The sequence below is a fragment of the Saccoglossus kowalevskii genome, chromosome 21 (genome assembly GCF_978046115.1).
Source record: "Saccoglossus kowalevskii chromosome 21, keSacKowa6.1, whole genome shotgun sequence".
Taxonomy (NCBI): domain Eukaryota; kingdom Metazoa; phylum Hemichordata; class Enteropneusta; family Harrimaniidae; genus Saccoglossus; species Saccoglossus kowalevskii.
In genome coordinates, this window is record NC_140661.1 from 24572382 (window position 1) to 24595499 (window position 23118).

Genomic DNA, 23118 nt, shown 5'->3' on the forward strand with positions numbered 1-23118 from the left:
TGTTCACCCGTATTGGCAGGGCAGTATATGTTGATTTACATTGTGCAGGCTAGTAATACACCAGGGGTAAACTTTGTGACACTCATCAATAGAAATCAGCATCGAATTTGCATCTATAACTGGAACCTTGAGTAAAAAAAAAAAGTGTTCTACTGTGAGTAAAATAAAACTAACTATATTACGCAAGTCTCATATGTTCAGTGACGGTAACTTGTTATTTCCTGTTTTTACTTGCCTCCACAGGTGGCTTAGTCATAATAGTACTTTGGAGGTGTTAGCAATTATATGACAGAACGAAATTTTTTGTCGTTCGTTTTGCCGAATATAATGAACATAAACACTAGAACAAACACTAGAATTCTCATAGCACCCAGAATGGTTAACCTCTATTCAGTGGGGGTTTTAAATTGAAAGGTGAAATGTTTTAGTTAAACAGATAAACACTTTCTGATTTGAAATATTCAGCATAGTTGACACGACACGATGGACTAATGGTTGTCAACAATCACTGAGATGTATTGTTGGCCACTTTCTAAAATGATGACTAAACAATAATATTTTTGTGATAAATGTTTAAAATGTGATAAAAATAAAAGTTTCCGTTATATACTCCAAAGAGCGTTTTTTTTTTTGAAATCGCATAATATTTATATTATGCGGAGTTTACCGTTTCCAATTCTCGCAACCTTACCAACCAACGCATAAGTTCAATTTCTCTGTAAATCCATGACAATACGTCCTCGATACCATAGCCTTATTTCCGCTTCACAAGGACTCCGTAAAACTAACCTAGGTGCCGTAAGGAGGTGGCGGTTTTAAGATGTGCCACTACTGCTTGCTTTGTTACTATGGAGATGTATGGAGACCGCTGATAGAACTGAGATATATATATCAATATTTACAGATTGTCAGTCAGGATGGGAGAATTACGGAACATACTGTTATTATTTTAGTAACAGTAAAAAAGAATGGTTAGAGTCGAGGGATTGGTGTTTATCTAAAGATGGAGAACTAGCAAGCATCCACAGTGGAAGTGAAAATGTAAGACACGTTTACTTTAATTTTCATTGTCTTTTGTATTTGTGATTAAAGGGAGGTGGTCGTCGCACTGTGAATGAGCGACATTTATGTTGATAAACATCGATTTTCCCAAAATCCAATTCGCTCTTCTAATGGAAATCACGAGGGTTGATCTGGGTACAAGGTCGCTAATTACCACCGGTGACTCCTTCGATACTTTCACCAAAGAAATTACATTGTCACGCTTACTAACGTCTCAATTTGTACTCGTTGGTTGCACAAAAGTCAAAGTCGCCATCTTTGTTCAAATGAGTTCCATATCTCGCGCATGCGTGGCGCGACGACCATCGCCCTTTAACTCAAATCGTGATTCATCAAATGAGCTAATGCATCAAATAATCCTGTTAGCCTAACTCTCTTATATACTCGAACTTTGTGCATTGCCACGCATGAAATTTGTCACGGATGAAGAAAGTATAAGGCTCTATTAAAAAGTATAATGATTTGTATAATTTGGACCACATCTAGAAACAAAACAAACAAAAAATAGAAATCGCAATGATAGCTTTTTATGCGTAAAATGTGACGTTAAACTGTTCAAAGATGACTATAGCAGATTGTTATCTTTGTGTATCTGTGATAGGTATTTTTGATGGTTAAAAACCTTTCACTTAGGTAACCGGGATTCGGTCGTTTCCACGCTAGGCTAACAAAAGACACACACAAGCTTCGTTCATGTTCCCAAAACGATTCTCTGCCAAGTCCCTGGTTTTCACCCGAGACAGCATTAAATCCATCTTTATTTCTTGTCACCCCTTAACCAATTACAATCAGTATAAGAGACTCCAAGGCCTTGCCTTCCAACAAACAACCAATCACATGAAAGTTTTACACATCATAATCAATTAATTACTCGTCAAGCTGTCTAGAGAAAACATTTCTATACATTGTCAACGCCAACTAATATTGATGGGGTAATAATCTCGCACTAACATTCCACAAAGATACCACCTTATTTAAACTCGCAAACAACATTGGTTTAGAATTACAGCTACTGTCTTGTATCTTAAAAACTGCAGAGTCATAAGATGTTTTTGGTTGATTTCGACCAGCTCGCCATCTGGTCTTGTCATTATCATGGCAACCACTGTCAAACTGACTGAAATATAAATCATGATATATCGTTGAAAAAGTGTGTTCACCCATGGGTATTAGCAACAGAAATATATGAACAAGGACAATCAATCGATTCTGTAATGTAACTATTTCATATTTCTTTTCAGAAAACATGTTTTTGTGAGTGAAAACGACGACTTATCTGCTTACAGTTAATGATGATAGATAGAGCATGTTTCCACAGTGACAGGAACCATATTCTATCTTTGGAACATTTTTTTCTATTATACTGACACTTTGGAAGATAAATGCGCTCGCTCCCATCAATCGACCAGACCTGTTGAAACAGAAGCGCACTTTCAATAAGTTTCTCTCAAAGACGCAACTGTCACTGACAGTCGATTTGATCCCCCGTTTTTGAGTCCATGGTACACTTGCCCTTTTACTGTTCATCCCCAGGTTAATTTTTTTAATTGGGTTTACCGTTCATGAGTTTGATTTCGAAAAGATGATAACAGGATTAGTCGTATCAATGTATTTATGGTATTCATCATAATTTATTCAAACATATAAATATTCATAACAGTTTATGTCTTTTGCCTGTGTCTTTTTAAGATGGTCTGATACTTTTAAGGCCAATCATACAGAGAAATTGCTGTCATACAAAGTATACACTTTAAATGTCTTTTCGCTATATAATGAAAGGAAATATTGTAATCCAATCGAGTGATTCGCAGCTCAAATCTACTTGATGAGTGTTTCTTCATGCATTTCAGAAAATGTCTGCACTTCTTTCATAAAATGTGCGGAGCATCTTTGGCATAGCTCATAAAAAAGGAAGAAACGGGAAAGCACCACGGCTACCGGAAGAGTCAGTCTATCATTTTTCTTCGAGGGCTTCTCTGTGATGTTCATTGAACATCTTAATTGTAATTGCATGCTGAATACTACTATACTACATATTATTTTCCCGCCTATCATATTTCCGGTTTATTTATATGTCACGATAAATTATTATTTACTCAGTGATGTAAAATAATTGTCATTCACAAAACCAATGTTAGCATATAATGTGTTCACTTGATATTTGTGCACAGTCTTGGATAGAAAGTAGAATACAGGACACAACTTGGATTGGTTTTAATGATCTTTACAAGGAGGGCTTATTTCTTTGGAGTGATGGAACTGAGGTTGATTACGAGTAAGTGTCCTGATTCGTTCTACACCATCAGTTAAATTCAAGTCAATCCATCTTTGAAATTCTGGTTCGTCCAATAGTCCATTTTTTAACCAATTCCCAGGTTTCCAGAATAAATCAGCCAACAGGCTAGGATAATTGATTCCAAACAAACATTTGAACTTTAGTTCGTAGATCAATTTACTGTCAGCAAGTTTGCTATATTTATGAATGTTCATTGCGAAGATGCGCATCTCATATCTATCAATATTTCCTTAAAGTAATTGGGATAAAGGTGAACCAAACAATGCCAACGCTGCTGAACACTTTGTTGAAATGTACACTGACGGAGAATGGAATGATATCGTTGATGGGGACAGATATTTTATATGTAAAAGGTTTGATGGTAATAATTGTTTAATATCCGGTTGCTATAGTAACATATATCATATTTAAACTAAGTGAAATATTTATTTATTTGCTTTGTAAATGATTCTTCTTATCAGGATGTCTAAATAAGATATAATTTTATTCATAATTCGATGACGTAACTTGTGTGGTAAAGTCCCTTTTCTCTAGTGATGATTTTTCTAATTTCGCACAATTTGTATTATTACATTTGCTCCGTGAGTAGACCCCGCGACCATCTATCACTTTCCAACAGACACGTCGGCACTCCGGTATGAAGAGGTTACATTTACCTGCATGGCCACTGGCACACCAAAGGCTGTAACGTACCGATGGTATAAAGATGATATCAGACTCAGATCAGATGGAAATAAATACTATATTGATGATGGATTACTTCGTATAAAAGATATTGCACTGTCAGATGACGACGATTATCTGTGCGTCGCTGACAATGGCGTAGGAGAAGATGATGATGCAGTTGCACACCTTGATGTACAGTGTAAGAATTGTATATTTATTTATTTATTTATTTATTTATTTATTTATTTATTTATTTATTTATTTATTTATTTATTTATTTATTTATTTATTTATTTATTTATTATTTATTTATTTATTTATTTATTTATTTATTTATTTATTTATTTATTTATTTATTTATTTATTTATTTATTTATTTATATGTATGCGTTACTGTGTAATACATGCGATTGTTATAATACTGTAAAAACTATTTATTTTTACGGGCATTTGGTTTCACTATTTTAAAATATTGAAAATATTCTCTGGGTTTTACATTGTAAAAAAATTATCAGTAATTTAAAAACAACTTCTACTACTTTCTACGTATCGCCGGAAATAGCGAGATTAAACCCCGGTGAATAAGTGAAGCATTCACAGTAAATACTGCAAAATTCACACGCATAATTTCGTTCAGTAAATCAAACAAATTGTCACTTTGAACGAACTTGAAATTGCGTTAATATATGTCGTTTTAAGTAACATACTCATTACGGGCGGCTTCAAAAAAAGATTCAAGATGTAACAAATATTACCTTCATAAAAAAAATAAAAAAAAAAATAAAATAAAAATAATATACTAAATAACAGCGTCTGTAACTCTAACTTCTGTTAAAGACCCACCTGTGGCTGAAACAGATGGTATAGTGGCAGTTCGTGAAGGGCTGACGACCAATATTTTATGCAAAGTAACTGACGGCAACCCGCTACCTTGCAGTGATTCTGCTCGATGGAAAGGGCCCGAAGACACAGTATCCGATACAGATAACCCATTACAAATACATAATATTCAACGTAACCAAACTGGTATTTATTTATGTGAAGTAACCAATACATATTATAATGGTGACCAAGGTCAAGGGTCATCAGAATCCAATGTCATAGTTGAATGTAAGTTTTAAAGAGACTGCTAAAATCATTTTATCTTTGGAAATTGATTGTCCTCACCAGTACATCCGGGTACAACCACTCACTGGAGGACAGTGTATTAGACATGGTATTATTACGCTTAGGTACTCCATATTTCCAGCTATCACTAGTGATTTACTTTATCGATTCCATTTTTCCGAGCGATTATCCTGGTAATTGTGACCAACAAACTATTTTGCTGCGTATATTTTATGTTTTTTTTATTTTTTTTCATTTTCATAATTGAATATTTTGTTGGTCAAATCAAATATATCACCTATGTGTACTACTGTGAAATACTTTATTTTCCCCGAAGGAATGGTCCAGTGACAATAAAATCCAGCGAATATACCCTTTTCTTATATTTTACATTCAACTCGTCAAAAATCAGCGAAAATAAATTCATTGGCCTTTTAGCGTTGACGCGATGACACACTCGATATCAGGACACGCTGAATACACCTCTTGTAATAACGACTTATTCAAAATGTTCTTTCAAATTGATTCACCATGTTTTCAGGTTTTCGGGTTTTCGAAAAAATCACAGTACTATAGATAATATTTTTGTTTTGTATGCTATTGTGCAGAAGTACTTGGCTAAAAGGGGTGGTAAATTTTATTGTCTCTTCGTGGATTTTTCTAAAGCATTCGACAGGATAAACCATTCACTATTATTATATAAATGATTAACAATCGGTATCCATGGTAACATGTTTTGTATCTTGCGTTCTATGTATAGTAATGTTAAGTCTTGTGTCAAATCTGAATCGAATCTTTCAAGTTCCTTTGAATGCCCGATAGGGGTCAGACAAGGATGGATGTTGAGCCCTATTTTATTTAGTTTCTTTATTGAAGAATTAAATTTGATGTTGGTTAACTCGGGAAATTTGGGGATTCAACTAACACAGGACATTTATAATCTGTTCGCTTTACTTTATGCAGATGATGTAGCCATTTTTAGTGACTCAATTCCAAACCTGCAGAATTTGATTAATATTTTATCGCAATTTTGTAGTAAGTGGTGTATGAAAGTTAATTTACAAAAAACAAAAGTTATGGTTTTCCGCAAAGGCGGTCACGCTTCACGAAACGAGAAGTGGTTCCTTGAGGGATGCGAGTTAGAAGTTGTCTCCTATTATAAGTATTTAGGTCTCGTGCTTTCTTCCAGGAATATTTGGTCTAAAGCAGTTTCTACTTTAGCGGACCAGGCTGGGAAAACGCTTAGGATTCTTTCATCGGTATCTATTAAACTTAATGGGGTTCATTTTGACACTCATTTCAAATTATTTGATTCAATTATATCTCCTATTCTGTGTTACGGATCTGAAATATGGGGATTTCAATACTACGACGACTTCCAATCTTCGTTTCCACACTTAAACGTTGTATTAAGTATTGACTTAGACTCTTAGAACTCCCTCCGACGAGAATTCCCAGGCATGCCTATTCAATGTTGCGTAATCTCAATGACCTAGGTAGAAATAACTGGGTGACGGCAATTAAACACATTTTGTATTCATATGGCTTTGGGTATGTCTGGCTAGCTCAAGAAGTAGGTAGCAAGGACGTTTTTCTTTCTGAATTTGTACTGCGTGTCTCAGACACGCAGAAACAGCTTTGGAAAGCAAATGCGTCCTTGAAACCTAAATTACGTAATTACATTGAGTTCAAGAGTACCTTACAACCGGAGAAATATTTATCTTTAAATTGCAATCTGAAACTCGTCCGCATTTTTGCCTGTTTTCGTTGTGGGGTTTTACCACTTAGAATTGAAGAAGGTAGGCGCGAAGGTTTTTTTGCCCTCAACGGAAAGATTCTGTAAAGTATGTCGTGCTAATTTTGTTGAGGATGAATATCACTTTCTGTTGATTTGCCCAGCCTATAACACTTTAAGACGAGAGTTAATCCCCCAACATTTTTCATTCCAACCAACCATGGATAAATTCCAAAGGCTTGTTCAAGCAACAAATGGTGTTATTCTACGAAATGTTTGTGTGTTTGTGCACAGAGCATTTGAAGTTAGGAAACAATTGTTAACAAATTAATTATTATTTAATTCCATGTGATCATTAACCGAGAATATTATCATATTCTTCTTGTACCCGTTACATTTTAAGCATTGGTTTGATATGTTTGTATATGGGCCGGTGGCCTAGGAAAGCAATAAATACTTATTATTATTATTATTATTATTATTATTATTATTATTACCATGTTTTCAAAATGTAAAATCTAATCAACAACTGAATTCTTTAAAACCGATATATTATGTTATGCATAAGCCAACAAGTTCGCAACCAATCATATGAATCAGATATCTTGTGTGAAAACTTACAGATCCCCCAGATGTATATGTCCCGGATGAGTACTCTGTTATTGTTGGTAATGACGTCATTGTTAACTGCATGGTTGACGCTGTGCCTAACGCAGATATTAAGTGGATATCATTTAACGATCGGGAAAGTGAAGGAAAAACTCTGACTCTACAAAACGTACAAAAGTCACACGACGGTATTTACACATGTCATGCTACGAATACTTTCACGTCAGAACCCATAGGACCAGGAACCGGGGAGAACACTACCCATATCGACGTCCAATGTGAGTATGACCTCCTGATGACCTGTTATTGAATGTAATTCGTGATTTCAGTTTGTATTTGAAAAACAGCATGTTCTTAGTTAAAGCGGGGGGAGTCGTCGCCTGCGCATGCGCAGATGGCCATAGCGTGTCATTGTTTACAAAGAAGCGTCTACCCACGAGCCTTTGCGTTTTTAGCGTGTGTTGTTATCGTCGCATGGGACTCAATTCCCGCGCGTGCGCAAGTGACGAACCTCCTGCTTTAAATTGTGGTGATCGTCGCGTCGCGACGTACACAATGCGTGTAAAATACATTGTTTACTGGTACACTGCGGTGCGACCATCGTCATTTAAATACATATTTTCTGTTAGATGGACCCGAGGTGTCGGTGAAGGATAGGTTTACTGTGGCAGAAGGAGCTGCCGTGTCAATTGAGTGTATAGTTGACGCTAACCCCGCTGCTGACGTAGTGTGGACGAAAGGTGACATCATTATACAAGAAGGTAATCAACTCAATATCCCGGGAATCAGCAGACATCAGTCTGGTGAATATGTCTGTGTTGGTAGAAATACGTTACTTGATGGCGAAGAATACACAGACGAGGCAACCACATGGATTGATATTATGTGTATGTATATATGATATACATGTATATTGACGCGTCTTACAAACTACAGTATTATTATTCACAATATCTCTTCAGAAATTCACGCTTAACATCCTCTCTCATATTCTAATCTGCTCAATGCATTCATACATGTCACGTGTTAGTAGTTTCGTAATACTAGTAAATCTGAAACTGGGATCACTACGACTAAATATTTAAAACTTTGTGCATGAGCTAGGAGTTTGCCATTGTTATAGTGTTTTTTTCAATTATGTACATTCACTGAATGAACATAACACGTTGTAATATTATTTGATATATAACCAGAGGCGGTGGCACGAAATGTTGCATGAGTGAGCGAGATCTGATATCTAGACCCCCTGGAACGATATTTCCTGCATTTTGAGTGGCAAATTTTGCTAGCACAAAAAGTTTCAGCTTGATTTGGGGGGGGGGGGGAGGGGCGCCCCAACATGTTTTTTTCCGGGTGGGCGACCGCCATTCTGCCCCGGTGCCGCCGCCACTGATAGCAGTGTTTTTGCATAGACCTTAAAAATACATTTTCAAGGTTTATGCAAACTTAATAATTGAATTTTGGTGAGATGAAACAAAAATCCAGCTGCCTAAGTGATGTTTGTATCAGCGGAGTGATCCTCTATTCAGTAAATGTCCAACCACTCGTTTTAATGTACTACTAGAATTTGAATCAGTTTCATTGACATTAACAGGGGAGCCTGAGCCTGCCACTGATCTTACCGTTACTGACACAACCGAAACCACAGTGAGTATTTCTTGGACTGCGGGGTTTGATGGCGGAGCCTCTCAGCAGTTTTGTTTAGTGTATTCTGAGTTACCAACGAGTCAAACTCAACGAACACGCTGGACAGCACATACTGAACAAACCATCACAGGACTTTTTATTGCAACAGAATATGCCATTGAAGTGGTGAGTGAGAACTGGATTGGAAATGCAACTTCTGGATCGATAACGGAAACAACATTAGGTAAGCAACGAAAGAACTTATGATGTATACATGGAGTTAAAAAACGGTTGTTTTCATAGTATTTCTGCGTTTTGCCCAAAAAACTATATTATAGGATATATGTATTTGTGTCTTGTATAAACCAACAATCCGAATTATAAAAATAAAAAAAAAAATCAATTATAATTCTTCTACATTTTATAAATGAAATTCAAAATAATTAGTGATTACAAATGATAAGCATTTTTTCCCCATCGTTTTGCCAAATTTGATTTACTGTCTCAACACAAAAGATAAACAAAAACATCAGGGCAAATTTTGTTTACCATAACTGTAATGCAACCATGAGTTAATGACATTTCTTAACTTAAAATTAATCTCGTTCTTAGATACGAAATTTAAATGAACGTGTCAACTGCAAAATGAGATATGTCAGAGATTGTGTAAACACTTCTGATATTAAGGAAAAGTCGGCCTATTTTGTGTTTTGAAGATAACAGTGACTACATCATACAGTTATGTCGGTATTCATGAAGCCTAATTGGTAGATTAATGGCGCCCGTAGTGGAAACTATGATATTATTTATCTAGTTGTCTAATACATCCGAGTACCGTTGAACTGATCGGAATAGACCATTTTCCGTTCACTGCGAGAATCACGCGTTATGCGTGAAATCGAACGTAAAAACAGGACAAACAAAAGTCATAGCGTCGTAGTCGCGTCAAACATCGCGTGGGATTCGACAAACGCGAAAGTATTTCGGGGACATTTCCATGCTCAATAATGTGCTGTCCACATTTGATGATAGGCAATTTTGATTAAGTAAGGGTATTCGGAAGCAATATTCCTCTGTCGAAGATCGGCCGGTCAATGTAAGCTACGAAATAAAGAAATTCTAGTTCAAAATCAAATCGTTCGATTTTTGCGGCAGACGTTCGACGCGCGTCTTTCATGCATCTCGCGAGATCTCGCAATTGTACGGAAAATCACCTATTATTATTATTGCTTACACAGGGAATCCATTATCTATTCTTGTGGTGGTTTTACTCGTATTTATAGTGATTCTTGTCGGTGTCATTCTATTTGGGGCACTTTTCATCTTTAAACAGCGCAAAAGTACTGAATCGGCAAAAGGTAAGTAAACATATGTTTAATCACAGTCCCTCAAGAGGGACTGTGGTTTAATACTTGTCTTGACGTTCCAATTAATACCGATGATGTTTGTTAACGCAGCAATAAAATATATAAAACACACTTCTCATTTACAGATGACACGGAATTAACAAAAAGGTAAGTATTAGTCAAACAACTATCTTAAACTCGATTATATATATAACTGATATTCACTTGATTTCGCATTGCTCTAAGCTCTCCTGGTTCTATGGTTAATAATTCAATATTGTCATCAAAAGTACCATTAATTTAGTAAATGTTGTATTGACGTGCATATATATCTAGAATTAACAGACCCATTGAACAAGATGGAACACCTATCGACTCGTCTAATATATATACCATAGACTCATCTAATCTCTATATGGATCTCGTATTCAATAACTCACTGGCAAGCGACCAAGGTTTGTTCTAGTTCACTTTATTATATTGTATCTGCAGTAAAATGTGGTTCTTACGATGCTTTCAATGTATTTCTGATATTATAAATTGATGACAAGTAATGACAATGCAATGTGCATTTATATTTATTGCAAAATTGTTATTGACCGATTTGTTTATCATAATACTAGTCTACCATATAGAACGAATGGACAATGTGTGTGTTGTTGAATTGTCCTGAAGTTATAGAAACAAAATATAATAATATAATATTCACATTCAATCAGTCATTTTAGTGTGATGTTGTTAGTCACACTGTTAACCCGAGTCAGTTCGACGTGCCTTCGATATATATATATACGGCGGTAATAGAGGAATTAAAACACAACATTAAGCTTCTGATGAGTGGGGTACTTGTACGCTTCCAAACAGTTCTGTAGAGTATCTTATTCACGTAGTTGTGTCTTAATTTCTCTATTACCGTATATATATATATTTAAGTACTTCTCTTTGTGAATGTGTATATCGTGTAATAAACATATTACATATTAATTTCATATCCTGTCTCTCCTAGACTACACAGATCTACGGCCTGCATTGCATCGAAATGAGGTAAATAGAGTGTTCTCAACTATTCACATCAATCGACATATGTGCCTTATAAAATATTCACTTTGTAATATTTTTGTTTGCAGGAAGACACCGGCAGAACTGAAAATATTTACGTCAATTTAGAAATGTTGTAGATGTATTAATCCGCACATCGGACAACTTTTACACGTGGTTTACGTCAGAGTCGGTACCCAAATCGAGACATTTTGTTTGAAAATCTACAGTTGCTATTGAGAAACTAGCAATATATTTATATTGCTAGAATGTGTATTGCTGTACATCAACAAGCTTACTTGTATCTCAGATCAAATTGGCTACAAACGTGATCATGGAACAAAAAACATTCTGTTAATGAGGGCGCACAACACACACAGGTATCTGGTGATAGGCACATATTTTTAATTTCCGATCAACGTTTCTGGTCAGAATAAAGTATCATCAATAAATATCAACAGGAACATACTAATACTCTATATATGTTGTCAATGAAGGCGTACGACACATTTACCTCGTGTGAAGTTATGATTTCGCTTTACAACTTGATAAGAAAAAACGAAAATTTTTAATTATTTTATCCATGAGGGCGCACGCACAACGCAATGCCCTAATATCAAGATATATGTTTTATTATGATGAGCAAATATACAATCAAGATACAATTCGTATGTGTAATTAGCACCCACTGGATGAAATAAAAAAATCTGTAGTCACCTTATTCGCATCTGCTTTGTCGTGCGTGTTTATTCGGTAAAGTGTGTGAACGGTATCATCCACATGTTAGTGCTCTCCACACATTCTATATATTCTATTTTTTGTTAGTTATGTTTAAGTTTTGTTTTGGCCATACTTCATATCAACAGCCTTACTATGATGCATTTATGAGGTGTTTGTATCTTCAGTGTTTACTTCACACTTTGAAAAACTGAATCATCCGACCCCTAAACGTTACGTTACGTAAACAGACAACAGGAAACTTCGAATTTGTAAATACTTTACTCCAGCTGCCATGTCTGTTTTCTATGCTTGACTGCCGATGGATCTATTTTCGGTAGCGAAGCGGGTAAAAATGACAAAGGCAGCTAAAGTATGAATACTGGAAAATTCGAAAACAATGTAAAGCGAATCCGAACGATAACCCGACGTTACCCCGATTTCAAAATGATACATCGGACCAGGTCGTATTTTATGCATCCACCTGTAAAACTTGTTTTCTGGCGACGTCCTTTTCGTCAAGTTTTCGTCAAATGTGTCTATCTTCGGAAACACTCGGCACCGTAAAAGTGTACGTCCGGGATTTCCAAAACTTATAACACTATTTTTGTAATTGCTTTGAACACTGCGATTACTGCACTGAATTGTTTACGCCTTCTATGTCTGTGGATTCTATTGTTTTTATCCCACAATCCTCTCGGATTAAAATGGCTTCCTGTGATACACGAGAGTATGATGATCTCGATGAACTCGACATTGCGTTTGATGGCATTGTTTTGGCGGGAGAACGGTAAGTTGTAGCTATAAACGTTGCCAACACACTTTCAGAATTTGAAAAAAAAAAATAAAACTCGTGTTTTATTTCTGTCATAACACCATTTGTTGACAGTCCCGGAAGTAGCTGTATCTTGAGGGCTCATACCACTATTAGAACAACTCCGCAGACGACAATGTTTTGTTAGCGTTTGATTGAATTTCTCCTGAAAAAAAAAAGGTTACAAAGATCAAATATTGTTTTAATTTGTTGGTAATGGAATTCTGGTTAGAAAAATGGATGTTCGCCAGCTTAATTTCTACAAAATGGATCAAAAACAAAACACACAGGTTTGTCAGTCTTTCTAACCCAATAGTCTCAGAATCGAGAGTTGTCCTGTTGCACAGGTACCGGTGAAAAGACATACACACACATTTTATAACAAAATACACCAACATCATCAAAATAATTTACCATTCAGCTGTTCATGATGAATCGTGTATAGTAAGGCAAACGTGTCCCTGGATGTGCTCGAATAGAAAAAAATCTTTTTTTTTTAGAGGGCTGTGGTTTGACAAGATGCTAATGATGAATATAATAACTATTTATCTGTAAATAAGGTCTTCTCAGAAACCACAAGACGAATAAGACTGGGTACCTGACTTCTGTTCCACTGATTAGCCATTCTTTATTGGTGTCTGGAATTGCTGTTATATTTTGACTTCGCAGTCAGTAAGGGTTACATGTTTTCCCTACACACTGTGTCAGCTGTTAGTTGCCACAGCAATAAAAAAAAAAAAAACAGCAGTTGCAATAAATTTGCTTGGACAATAAGAAAAATATACAAGTCATTCCAGACATAAGATTTAAGAGAGTGAGTACAACAAGCGAGTCATTTGTCAGATATCTATGCTAACATGAGTTGTATTTGCTATGGAGAGCGATAATGTGAAGAAAAAACTATAAAAAAAAATACATTACACAGTAGTTCTACTCTGACATTCTAATGGTCAAGCCTTTTATGTTCCTGTTTCCTGTTGTCTACAACAGCTTCTATGATGAAGGCTACAGTGATGGGTATACAGCCGGAAAACAAAAAGGTTTACAAGAGGGAGAAAATCTAGGAAAAAATAAAGGAAATGAAATTGGTTCTGAAGTTGGATTTTATATGGGATTTATTTCAACATGGAAAAAGTTACTTGAAAAAGAGTCTGATAAGAATCCAAGGTAAAGTCATGATTTGAAATTTACTATATTATGTAGTGGCACTTCATCTATGGGTTTTCTTGCATCAGATTCAGTGTTCATATGTTTAATCAAAAATATTCGTGTATGGTTATGTTATTGTGTGTACGATTTAACAAGAGAAAATTGTACATTGAAAACAATGCACTCAAACGTGTTAAGAAAATGAATATTTTAATGAAGACAGATTATAAAGGTTGTATCAAATGAACCATTAGTGTGAAATCGCATTTTACACATAGATATAATTTACTTATTTTGGGTTGAATCAAATATTATTGGCTGTTAGCCAAGTTAATGGGCAAAATTAGACCCTTGTTACAGGAATATGGCTTGGTATATTTTTGACGCAATATCACAGAATGATTGTCAGAATACAGTTTATTGACATGGATACCATGAAACGGCTGTGTTTTCTTTCCCTTCAATTATCATCATTTGGTAGTTCTAATGTGAATTAAATTCAGTTTCATTGTTTAGCAGTTAAATGTCATTTGTCTGCCATGATTGGCAAGTCGAAATAAAAGTGTCTGCAATTTTATAAATTTAGGTGATTTGTGTCTTTCAAAATTGCAACTAGAAGTCCTGCGTCTAATGATTGAGATGCATCATGGGAGTACTACCATGTTGTGGGTTTTCATTTCCAAATTACCAATATCTTGAGATGCATCATGGGAGTACTGCCATGTTGTAGGCCTTCATTACTGAAGTACCAATATCTTATGATGCATCATGGGAGTACCACAATGTTGTAGGGCTTCATTACTAAATTACCAAAATCTTGAGGTGCATCATGGGAGTACTGTCTTGTTGTTGGGCTTCATTACTAAAGTAGTGATATCTTGAGGTGCATCATGGGAGTACTGCCATGTTGTAGGGCTTTATTACTAAAGTAGTGATATCTTGAGGTGCATCATGGGAGTATTACCATGTTGTAGGGCTTCATTACTAAATTACCAATATCTTGAGATGCATCATGGGAGTACTACCATGTTGTGGGGCTTCATTACTAAAGTACCAATAGCTGGAGGTGCATCATGGGAGTACTGCCATGTTGTAGGCCTTCATTACTGAAGTACCAACATCTTGAGATGCATCATTGGAGTACTGCCATGTTGTAGGCCTTCATTACTGAAGTACCAATACCTTGTGATGCATTATGGGAGTACTGCCATGTTGTAGGGTTTCATTACTAAATTACCAATATCTTGAGATGCATCATGGGAGTACTGCCATATTGTAGGCCTTCATTACTAAAGTACCAATATCTTGAGGTGCATCATGGGAGTACTGTCATGTTGTACGCCTTCATTACTGAAGTACCAATATCTTGAGGTGCATCATGGGAGTACTGCCATGATGTAGGGCTTCATTACTAAATTACCAATATCTTGAGATGCATCATGGGAGTACTGCCATGTTGTAGGATTTCATTACTAAAGTACCAAAAAGCTTGAGGTGCCTCATGGGAGTACTGCCATGTTGTAGGCCTTCTTTACTAAAGTACCAATATCTTGAGGTGCATCATGGGAGTACTGACATGATGTAGGGCTTCATTACTAAATTACCAATATCTTGAGATGCATCATGGGTGTACTGCCATGTTGTAGGGCTTCATTACTAAAGTACCAATAACTCCAGATGCATCATGGGAGTACTGCCATGTTGTAGGCCTTCATTACTGAAGTACCAACATCTTGAGATGCATCATGGGAGTACTGCCATGTTGTAGGATTTCATTACTAAAGTACCAAAAAGCTTGAGGTGCATCATGGGAGTACTGCCATGTTGTAGGCCTTCTTTACTAAAGTACCAATATCTTGAGGTGCATCATGGGAGTACTGACATGATGTAGGGCTTCATTACTAAATTACCAATATCTTGAGATGCATCATGGGTGTACTGCCATGTTGTAGGGCTTCATTACTAAAGTACCAATAATTCCAGATGCATCATGGGAGTACTGCCATGTTGTAGGCCTTCATTACTGAAGTACCAACATCTTGAGATGCATCATGGGAGTACTGCCATGTTGTAGTGCTTCATTACTAAATTAGCAACATCTTGAGATGCATCATTGGAGTACTGCCATGTTGTAGGCCTTCATTACTAAAGTAGTGATATCTTGAGATGCATCATGGGAGTACTGCCATGTTGTAGGCCTTCATTACTAAAGTAGTGATATCTTGAGATGCATCATGGGAGTACTGCCATGTTGTAGGCCTTCATTACTGAAGTACCAATATCTTGAGATGCATCATGGGAGTACTGCCATGTTGTAGGCCTTCATTACTAAATTACCAATATCTTGAGATGCATCATGGGAGTACTGTCATGTTGTAGGCCTTCATTACTAAAGTACCAAAAAGCTTGAGGTGCATCATGGGAGTACTGCCATATTGTAGGGCTTCATTACTAAAGTACCAAAAAGCTTGAGGTGCATAATGGGAGTACTGCCATGTTGTAGGGCTTCATTACTAAATTAGCAAAATCTTGAGATGCATCATGGGAGTACTGCCATGTTGTAGGCCTTCAATACTAAAGTAGTGATATCTTGAGATGCATCATTGGAGTGCTGCCATGTTGTGGGGCTTCATTACTAAAGTACCAAAAAGCTTGAGGTGCATCATGGGAGTACTGCCATGTTGTAGGACTTCATTACTAAATTAGCAATATCTTGAGATGCATCATGGGAGTACTGCCATGTTGTAGGCCTTCAATACTAAAGTAGTGATATCTTGAGATGCATCATAGGAGTACTGCCATGTTGTAGGGTTTCATTACTAAATTACCAATATCTTGAGATGCATCATGGGAGTACTGCCATATTGTAGGCCTTCATTACTAAAGTACCAATATCTTGAGATGCATCATGGAGTACTGCCATGTTGTAGACCTTCATTACTAAAGTACCAATATCTTGAGGTGCATCATGGGAGTACTGCCATGTTGTAGGCCTTCTTTACTAAAGTACCAATATCTTGAGGTGCATCATGCGAGTACTGCCATATTGTAGGGCTTCATTACTAAAGTACCAATATCTTGAGATGCATCATGGGAGTACTGCGATGTTGTAGGTCTTCTTTACTAAAGTACCAATATCTTGAGGTGCATCATGGAAGTACTGCCATATTGTAGGGCTTCATTACTAAAGTACCAATATCTTGAGATGCATCATGGGAGTACTGCCATGTTGTAGGCCTTCATTACTGAAGTACCAATATCTTGAGATTCATCATGGGAGTACTGCCATGTTGTAGGGTTTCATTACTAAATTACCAAAAAGCTTGAGGTGCATCATGGGAGTACTGCTATGTTGTAGGGCTTCATTACTAAAGTAGTGATATCTCGAGGTGCATCATGGGAGTACTGCCATGTTGTAGGCCTTCATTACTAAAGTAGTGATATCTCGAGGTGCATCATGGGAGTACTGCCATGTTGTAGGCCTTCATTACTAAAGTAGTGATATCTTGAGGTGCATCATGGGAGTACTGCCATGTTGTAGTGCTTCATTACTAAATTAGCAACATCTTGAGATGCATCATGGGAGTACTGCCATGTTGTAGGCCTTCATTACTAAAGTAGTGATATCTTGTGATGCATCATGGGAGTACTGCCATGTTGTAGAGCTTCATTACTAAATTAGCAAAATCTTGAGATGCATCATGGGAGTACTGCTATGTTGTAGGCCTTCAATACTAAAGTAGTGATATCTTGAGATGCATCATGGGAGTACTGCCATGTTGTAGTGCTTCATTACTAAATTAGCAACATCTTGAGATGCATCATGGGAGTACTGCCATGTTGTAGGCCTTTAGTACTGAAGTACCAACATCTTGAGATGCATCATTGGAGTACTGCCATGTTGTAGGCCTTCATTACTAAAGTAGTGATATCTTGTGATGCATCATGGGAGTACTGCCATGTTGTAGGGCTTCATTACTAAATTAGCAAAATCTTGAGATGCATCATGGGAGTACTGCTATGTTGTAGGCCTTCAATACTAAAGTAGTGATATCTTGAGATACATCATTGGAGTACTGCCATGTTGTGGGGCTTCATTACTGAAGTACCAATAGCTGGAGGTGCATCATGGGAGTACTGCCATGTTGTAGGCCTTCTTTACTAAAGTACCAATATCCTGAGATGCATCATAGAAGTACTGCCATATTGTAGGGCTTCATTACTAAAGTACCAAAAAGCTTGAGGTGCATCATGGGAGTACTGCGATGTTGTAGGTCTTCTTTACTAAAGTACCAATATCTTGAGGTGCATCATGGAAGTACTGCCATATTGTAGGGCTTCATTACTAAAGTACCAATATCTTGAGATTCATCATGGGAGTACTGCCATGTTGTAGGGTTTCATTACTAAATTACCAAAAAGCTTGAGGTGCATCATGGGTGTACTGCCATGTTGTAGGGCTTCATTACTAAAGTAGTGATATCTCGAGGTGCATCATGGGAGTACTGCCATGTTGTAGGCCTTCATTACTAAAGTACCAATATCTTGAGATTCATCATGGGAGTACTGCCATGTTGTAGGGTTTCATTACTAAATTACCAAAAAGCTTGAGGTGCATCATGGGTGTACTGCCATGTTGTAGGGCTTCATTACTAAAGTAGTGATATCTCGAGGTGCATCATGGGAGTACTGCCATGTTGTAGGCCTTCATTACTAAAGTAGTGATATCTCGAGGTGCATCATGGGAGTACTGCCATGTTGTAGGCCTTCATTACTAAAGTAGTGATATCTTGAGGTGCATCATGGGAGTACTGCCATGTTGTAGTGCTTCATTACTAAATTAGCAACATCTTGAGATGCATCATGGGAGTACTGCCATGTTGTAGGCCTTTAGTACTGAAGTACCAACATCTTGAGATGCATCATTGGAGTACTGCCATGTTGTAGGCCTTCATTACTAAAGTAGTGATATCTTGTGATGCATCATGGGAGTACTGCCATGTTGTAGGGCTTCATTACTAAATTAGCAAAATCTTGAGATGCATCATGGGAGTACTGCTATGTTGTAGGCCTTCAATACTAAAGTAGTGATATCTTGAGATACATCATTGGAGTACTGCCATGTTGTGGGGCTTCATTACTGAAGTACCAATAGCTGGAGGTGCATCATGGGAGTACTGCCATGTTGTAGGCCTTCTTTACTAAAGTACCAATATCCTGAGATGCATCATAGAAGTACTGCCATATTCTAGGGCTTCATTACTAAAGTACCAAAAAGCTTGAGGTGCATCATGGGAGTACTGCGATGTTGTAGGTCTTCTTTACTAAAGTACCAATATCTTGAGGTGCATCATGGAAGTACTGCCATATTGTAGGGCTTCATTACTAAAATACCAATATCTTGAGATTCATCATGGGAGTACTGCCATGTTGTAGGGTTTCATTACTAAATTACCAAAAAGCTTGAGGTGCATCATGGGTGTACTGCCATGTTGTAGGGCTTCATTACTAAAGTAGTGATATCTCGAGGTGCATCATGGGAGTACTGCCATGTTGTAGGCCTTCATTACTAAAGTAGTGATATCTCGAGGTGCATCATGGGAGTACTGCCATGTTGTAGGCCTTCATTACTAAAGTAGTGATATCTTGAGGTGCATCATGTGAGTACTGCCATGTTGTAGTGCTTCATTACTAAATTAGCAACATCTTGAGATGCATCATGGGAGTACTGCCATGTTGTAGGCCTTTAGTACTGAAGTACCAACATCTTGAGATGCATCATTGGAGTACTGCCATGTTGTAGGCCTTCATTACTAAAGTAGTGATATCTTGTGATGCATCATGGGAGTACTGCCATGTTGTAGGGCTTCATTACTAAATTAGCAAAATCTTGAGATGCATCATGGGAGTACTGCTATGTTGTAGGCCTTCAATACTAAAGTAGTGATATCTTGAGATGCATCATGGGAGTACTGCCATGTTGTAGTGCTTCATTACTAAATTAGCAACATCTTGAGATGCATCATGGGAGTACTGCCATGTTGTAGGCCTTTAGTACTGAAGTACCAACATCTTGAGATGCATCATTGGAGTACTGCCATGTTGTAGGCCTTCATTACTAAAGTAGTGATATTTTGTGATGCATCATGGGAGTACTGCCATGTTGTAGGGCTTCATTACTAAATTAGCAAAATCTTGAGATGCATCATGGGAGTACTGCTATGTTGTAGGCCTTCAATACTAAAGTAGTGATATCTTGAGATACATCATTGGAGTACTGCCATGTTGTGGGGCTTCATTACTGAAGTACCAATAGCTGGAGGTGCATCATGGGAGTACTGCCATGTTGTAGGCCTTCTTTACTAAAGTACCAATATCCTGAGATGCATCATAGGAGTACTGCCATATTGTAGGGCTTCATTACTAAAGTACCAAAAAGCTTGAGGTGCATCATGGGAGTATTGCCATGTTGTAGGGCTTCATTACTAAAGTACTAAAAAGCTTGAGGTGCATCATGGAAGTAGTGCCATGTTGTAGGGTTTCATTACTAAATTAGCAATAGCTTGAGATTCATCATGTGAGTACTGCCATGTTGTAGGCCTTCAATACTAAAGTAGTGATATCTTGAGATGCATCATGGGAGTACTGCCATGTTGTGGGGCTTCATTACTAAATTAGCAATATCTTGAGATGCATCATGGGAGTACTGCCATGTTGTAGGCCTTCAATACTAAAGTAGTGATACCTTGAGATGCATCATGGGAGTACTGCCATGTTGTAGGCCTTCATTACTAAAGTACCAAAAAGCTTAAGGTGCATCATGGGAGTACTGCCATGTTGTAGGGCTTCATTACTAAATTAGCAAAATCTTGAGATGCATCATGGGAGTACTGCCATGTTGTAGGCCTTTAATACTAAAGTAGTGATATCTTGAGATGCATCATTGGAGTGCTGCCTTGTTGTGGGGCTTCATTACTAAAGTACCAAAAAGCTTGAGGTGCATCATGGGAGTACTGCCATGTTGTTGGGCTTCATTACTAAATTAGCAATATCTTGAGATGCGTCATGTTAGTACTGCCATGTTGTCGGCCTTCAATGCTAAAGTAGTGATATCTTGAGATGCATCATAGGAGTACTGCCATGTTGTCGGCCTTCAATGCTAAAGTAGTGATATCTTGAGATGCATCATAGGAGTACTGCCATGTTGTAGGCCTTCATTACTAAATTACCAATATCTTGAGATGCATCATGGGAGTACTGTCATGTTGTGGGGCTTCATTACTAAAGTACCAAAAAGCTTGAGGTGCATCATGGGAGTACTACCATGTTGTGGGGCTTCATTACTAAAGTACCAATAGCTGGAGGTGCATCATGGGAGTACTGCCATGTTGTAGGCCTTCATTACTAAAGTACCAATATCTTGAGATGCATCATGGGAGTACTGCCCTGTTGTAGGGCTTCATTACTAAAGTAGTGATATCTTGAGATGCATCATGGGAGTACTGCCATGTTGTAGGCCTTCATTACTAAAGTAGTGATATCTTGTGATGCATCATGGGAGTACTGCCATGTTGTAGGGCTTCATTACTAAAGTACCAATATCTTGAGATGCATCATGGGAGTACTGCCATGTTGTAGGGCTTCATTACTAAAGTACCAATATCTTGAGATGCATCATGGGAGTACTGACATGTTGTAGGGCTTCACCTACATGCTAATATATCACATTTTGTTTTCAGAATATTAAAAGCAGTAGAATCTCTACAGGAAATGCTGCACAAATTTGACGTGCATAATGTTCATGGTGAAAATTTCTTCAGTGATTTGAATAAAATTAGAGCAAAATTTAAACAGGTAAGCTAGGTCAAAGTCTTTATAATTCCCACAAGTCTGGTTTTATATCTATTATTCATAAAGTAAAAATTTATGAGCAACACATATTTATTTCTATTTTTAGGTCTGCTCTTTACTCAATGTAACATTAGAATTTAGCGATGAGAAGAAATCTGTTTTATCATTTTAATGTAAATAATATGCAAATGAACTGTGATGTTGATGTGTGACAAGTAAGGGTTATTGGGTAAGTGAGATAGTTTAATATGGTAAATTTGCTATGAGAACCAATCATAGATTATATCATAGGCAATATCAGTCTATAAGACCAGCTTTGATTGGTCATGCTTACCATGAATGTAGCTGTGAGAACCAATCAGAAATTACCTTATCTGCAACATCAGTCTGTAAGACCAGCTTTGATTGGTCATGCTTATCATAAATGTAGCTCTGAGAACCAATCAGAAATCACCTTATCTGCAACGTCAGTCTGTAAGACCAGCTTCGATTGGTCATGCTTATCATAAATGTAGCTCGGAGAACCAATCAGAAATCACCTTATCTGCAACATCAGTCTGTAAGACCAGCTTTGATTGGTCATTGAAGATAACGAAAGACATTGCTATTTGACAAGAGATAGATTAATGATAACTTTTATTTTCATTATTTTCAGTCGATGTTGACCTTGTACATCTTTGGTGAAACAGTAGTTGTATCATACCATACTCTTTGTGAAAAGAGTCCTAAGCTCTGAAAACAGAGGGTGAACACTTGGTCTGGCACTCCCTTCCAAAAATTATTTAAATGACATTTTTTGTTCACAATGTTAGGTAGGGGAATATTGCCTAATTTTGGAAAATAGTACAATTTTGAATCAAGTTACATAAAGTCAGTTATTAGGCAATCACAATCCTGTGTCAATGGAGAAAAATTACTTCCATGCTGTGTCATACTGATACAATTCTTCTTGAATTCCCAATTATTGACAATGGTATTTTGCCAATGCAATGAGAAAGCTGTTGGCATTATTTTTGACCCCAAAAAAAAAATTAGGGGTTTGCATCTTTTGTAAAGTGACTGTTAAAGAAGTATTTAACATCTTTAAATGTAGTCAACAGCT

The 23118-nt window shown here is 37.0% G+C and overlaps 1 protein-coding gene across 1 annotated transcript; it reads left to right on the forward strand.

Moving 5' to 3' along the window:
- Positions 1-12896: 12896 nt before the first annotated feature.
- LOC102810203 (protein LTO1 homolog) lies at positions 12897-22808 on the forward strand. Its single transcript, XM_006816160.3, has 5 exons — positions 12897-12992; positions 14007-14183; positions 21905-22019; positions 22123-22245; positions 22672-22808. Exons 1-4 carry the CDS (start codon positions 12910-12912, stop codon positions 22186-22188), a joined length of 441 nt encoding a protein of 146 aa, XP_006816223.3. The 5' UTR covers positions 12897-12909; the 3' UTR covers positions 22189-22245; positions 22672-22808.
- Positions 22809-23118: the final 310 nt, after the last annotated feature.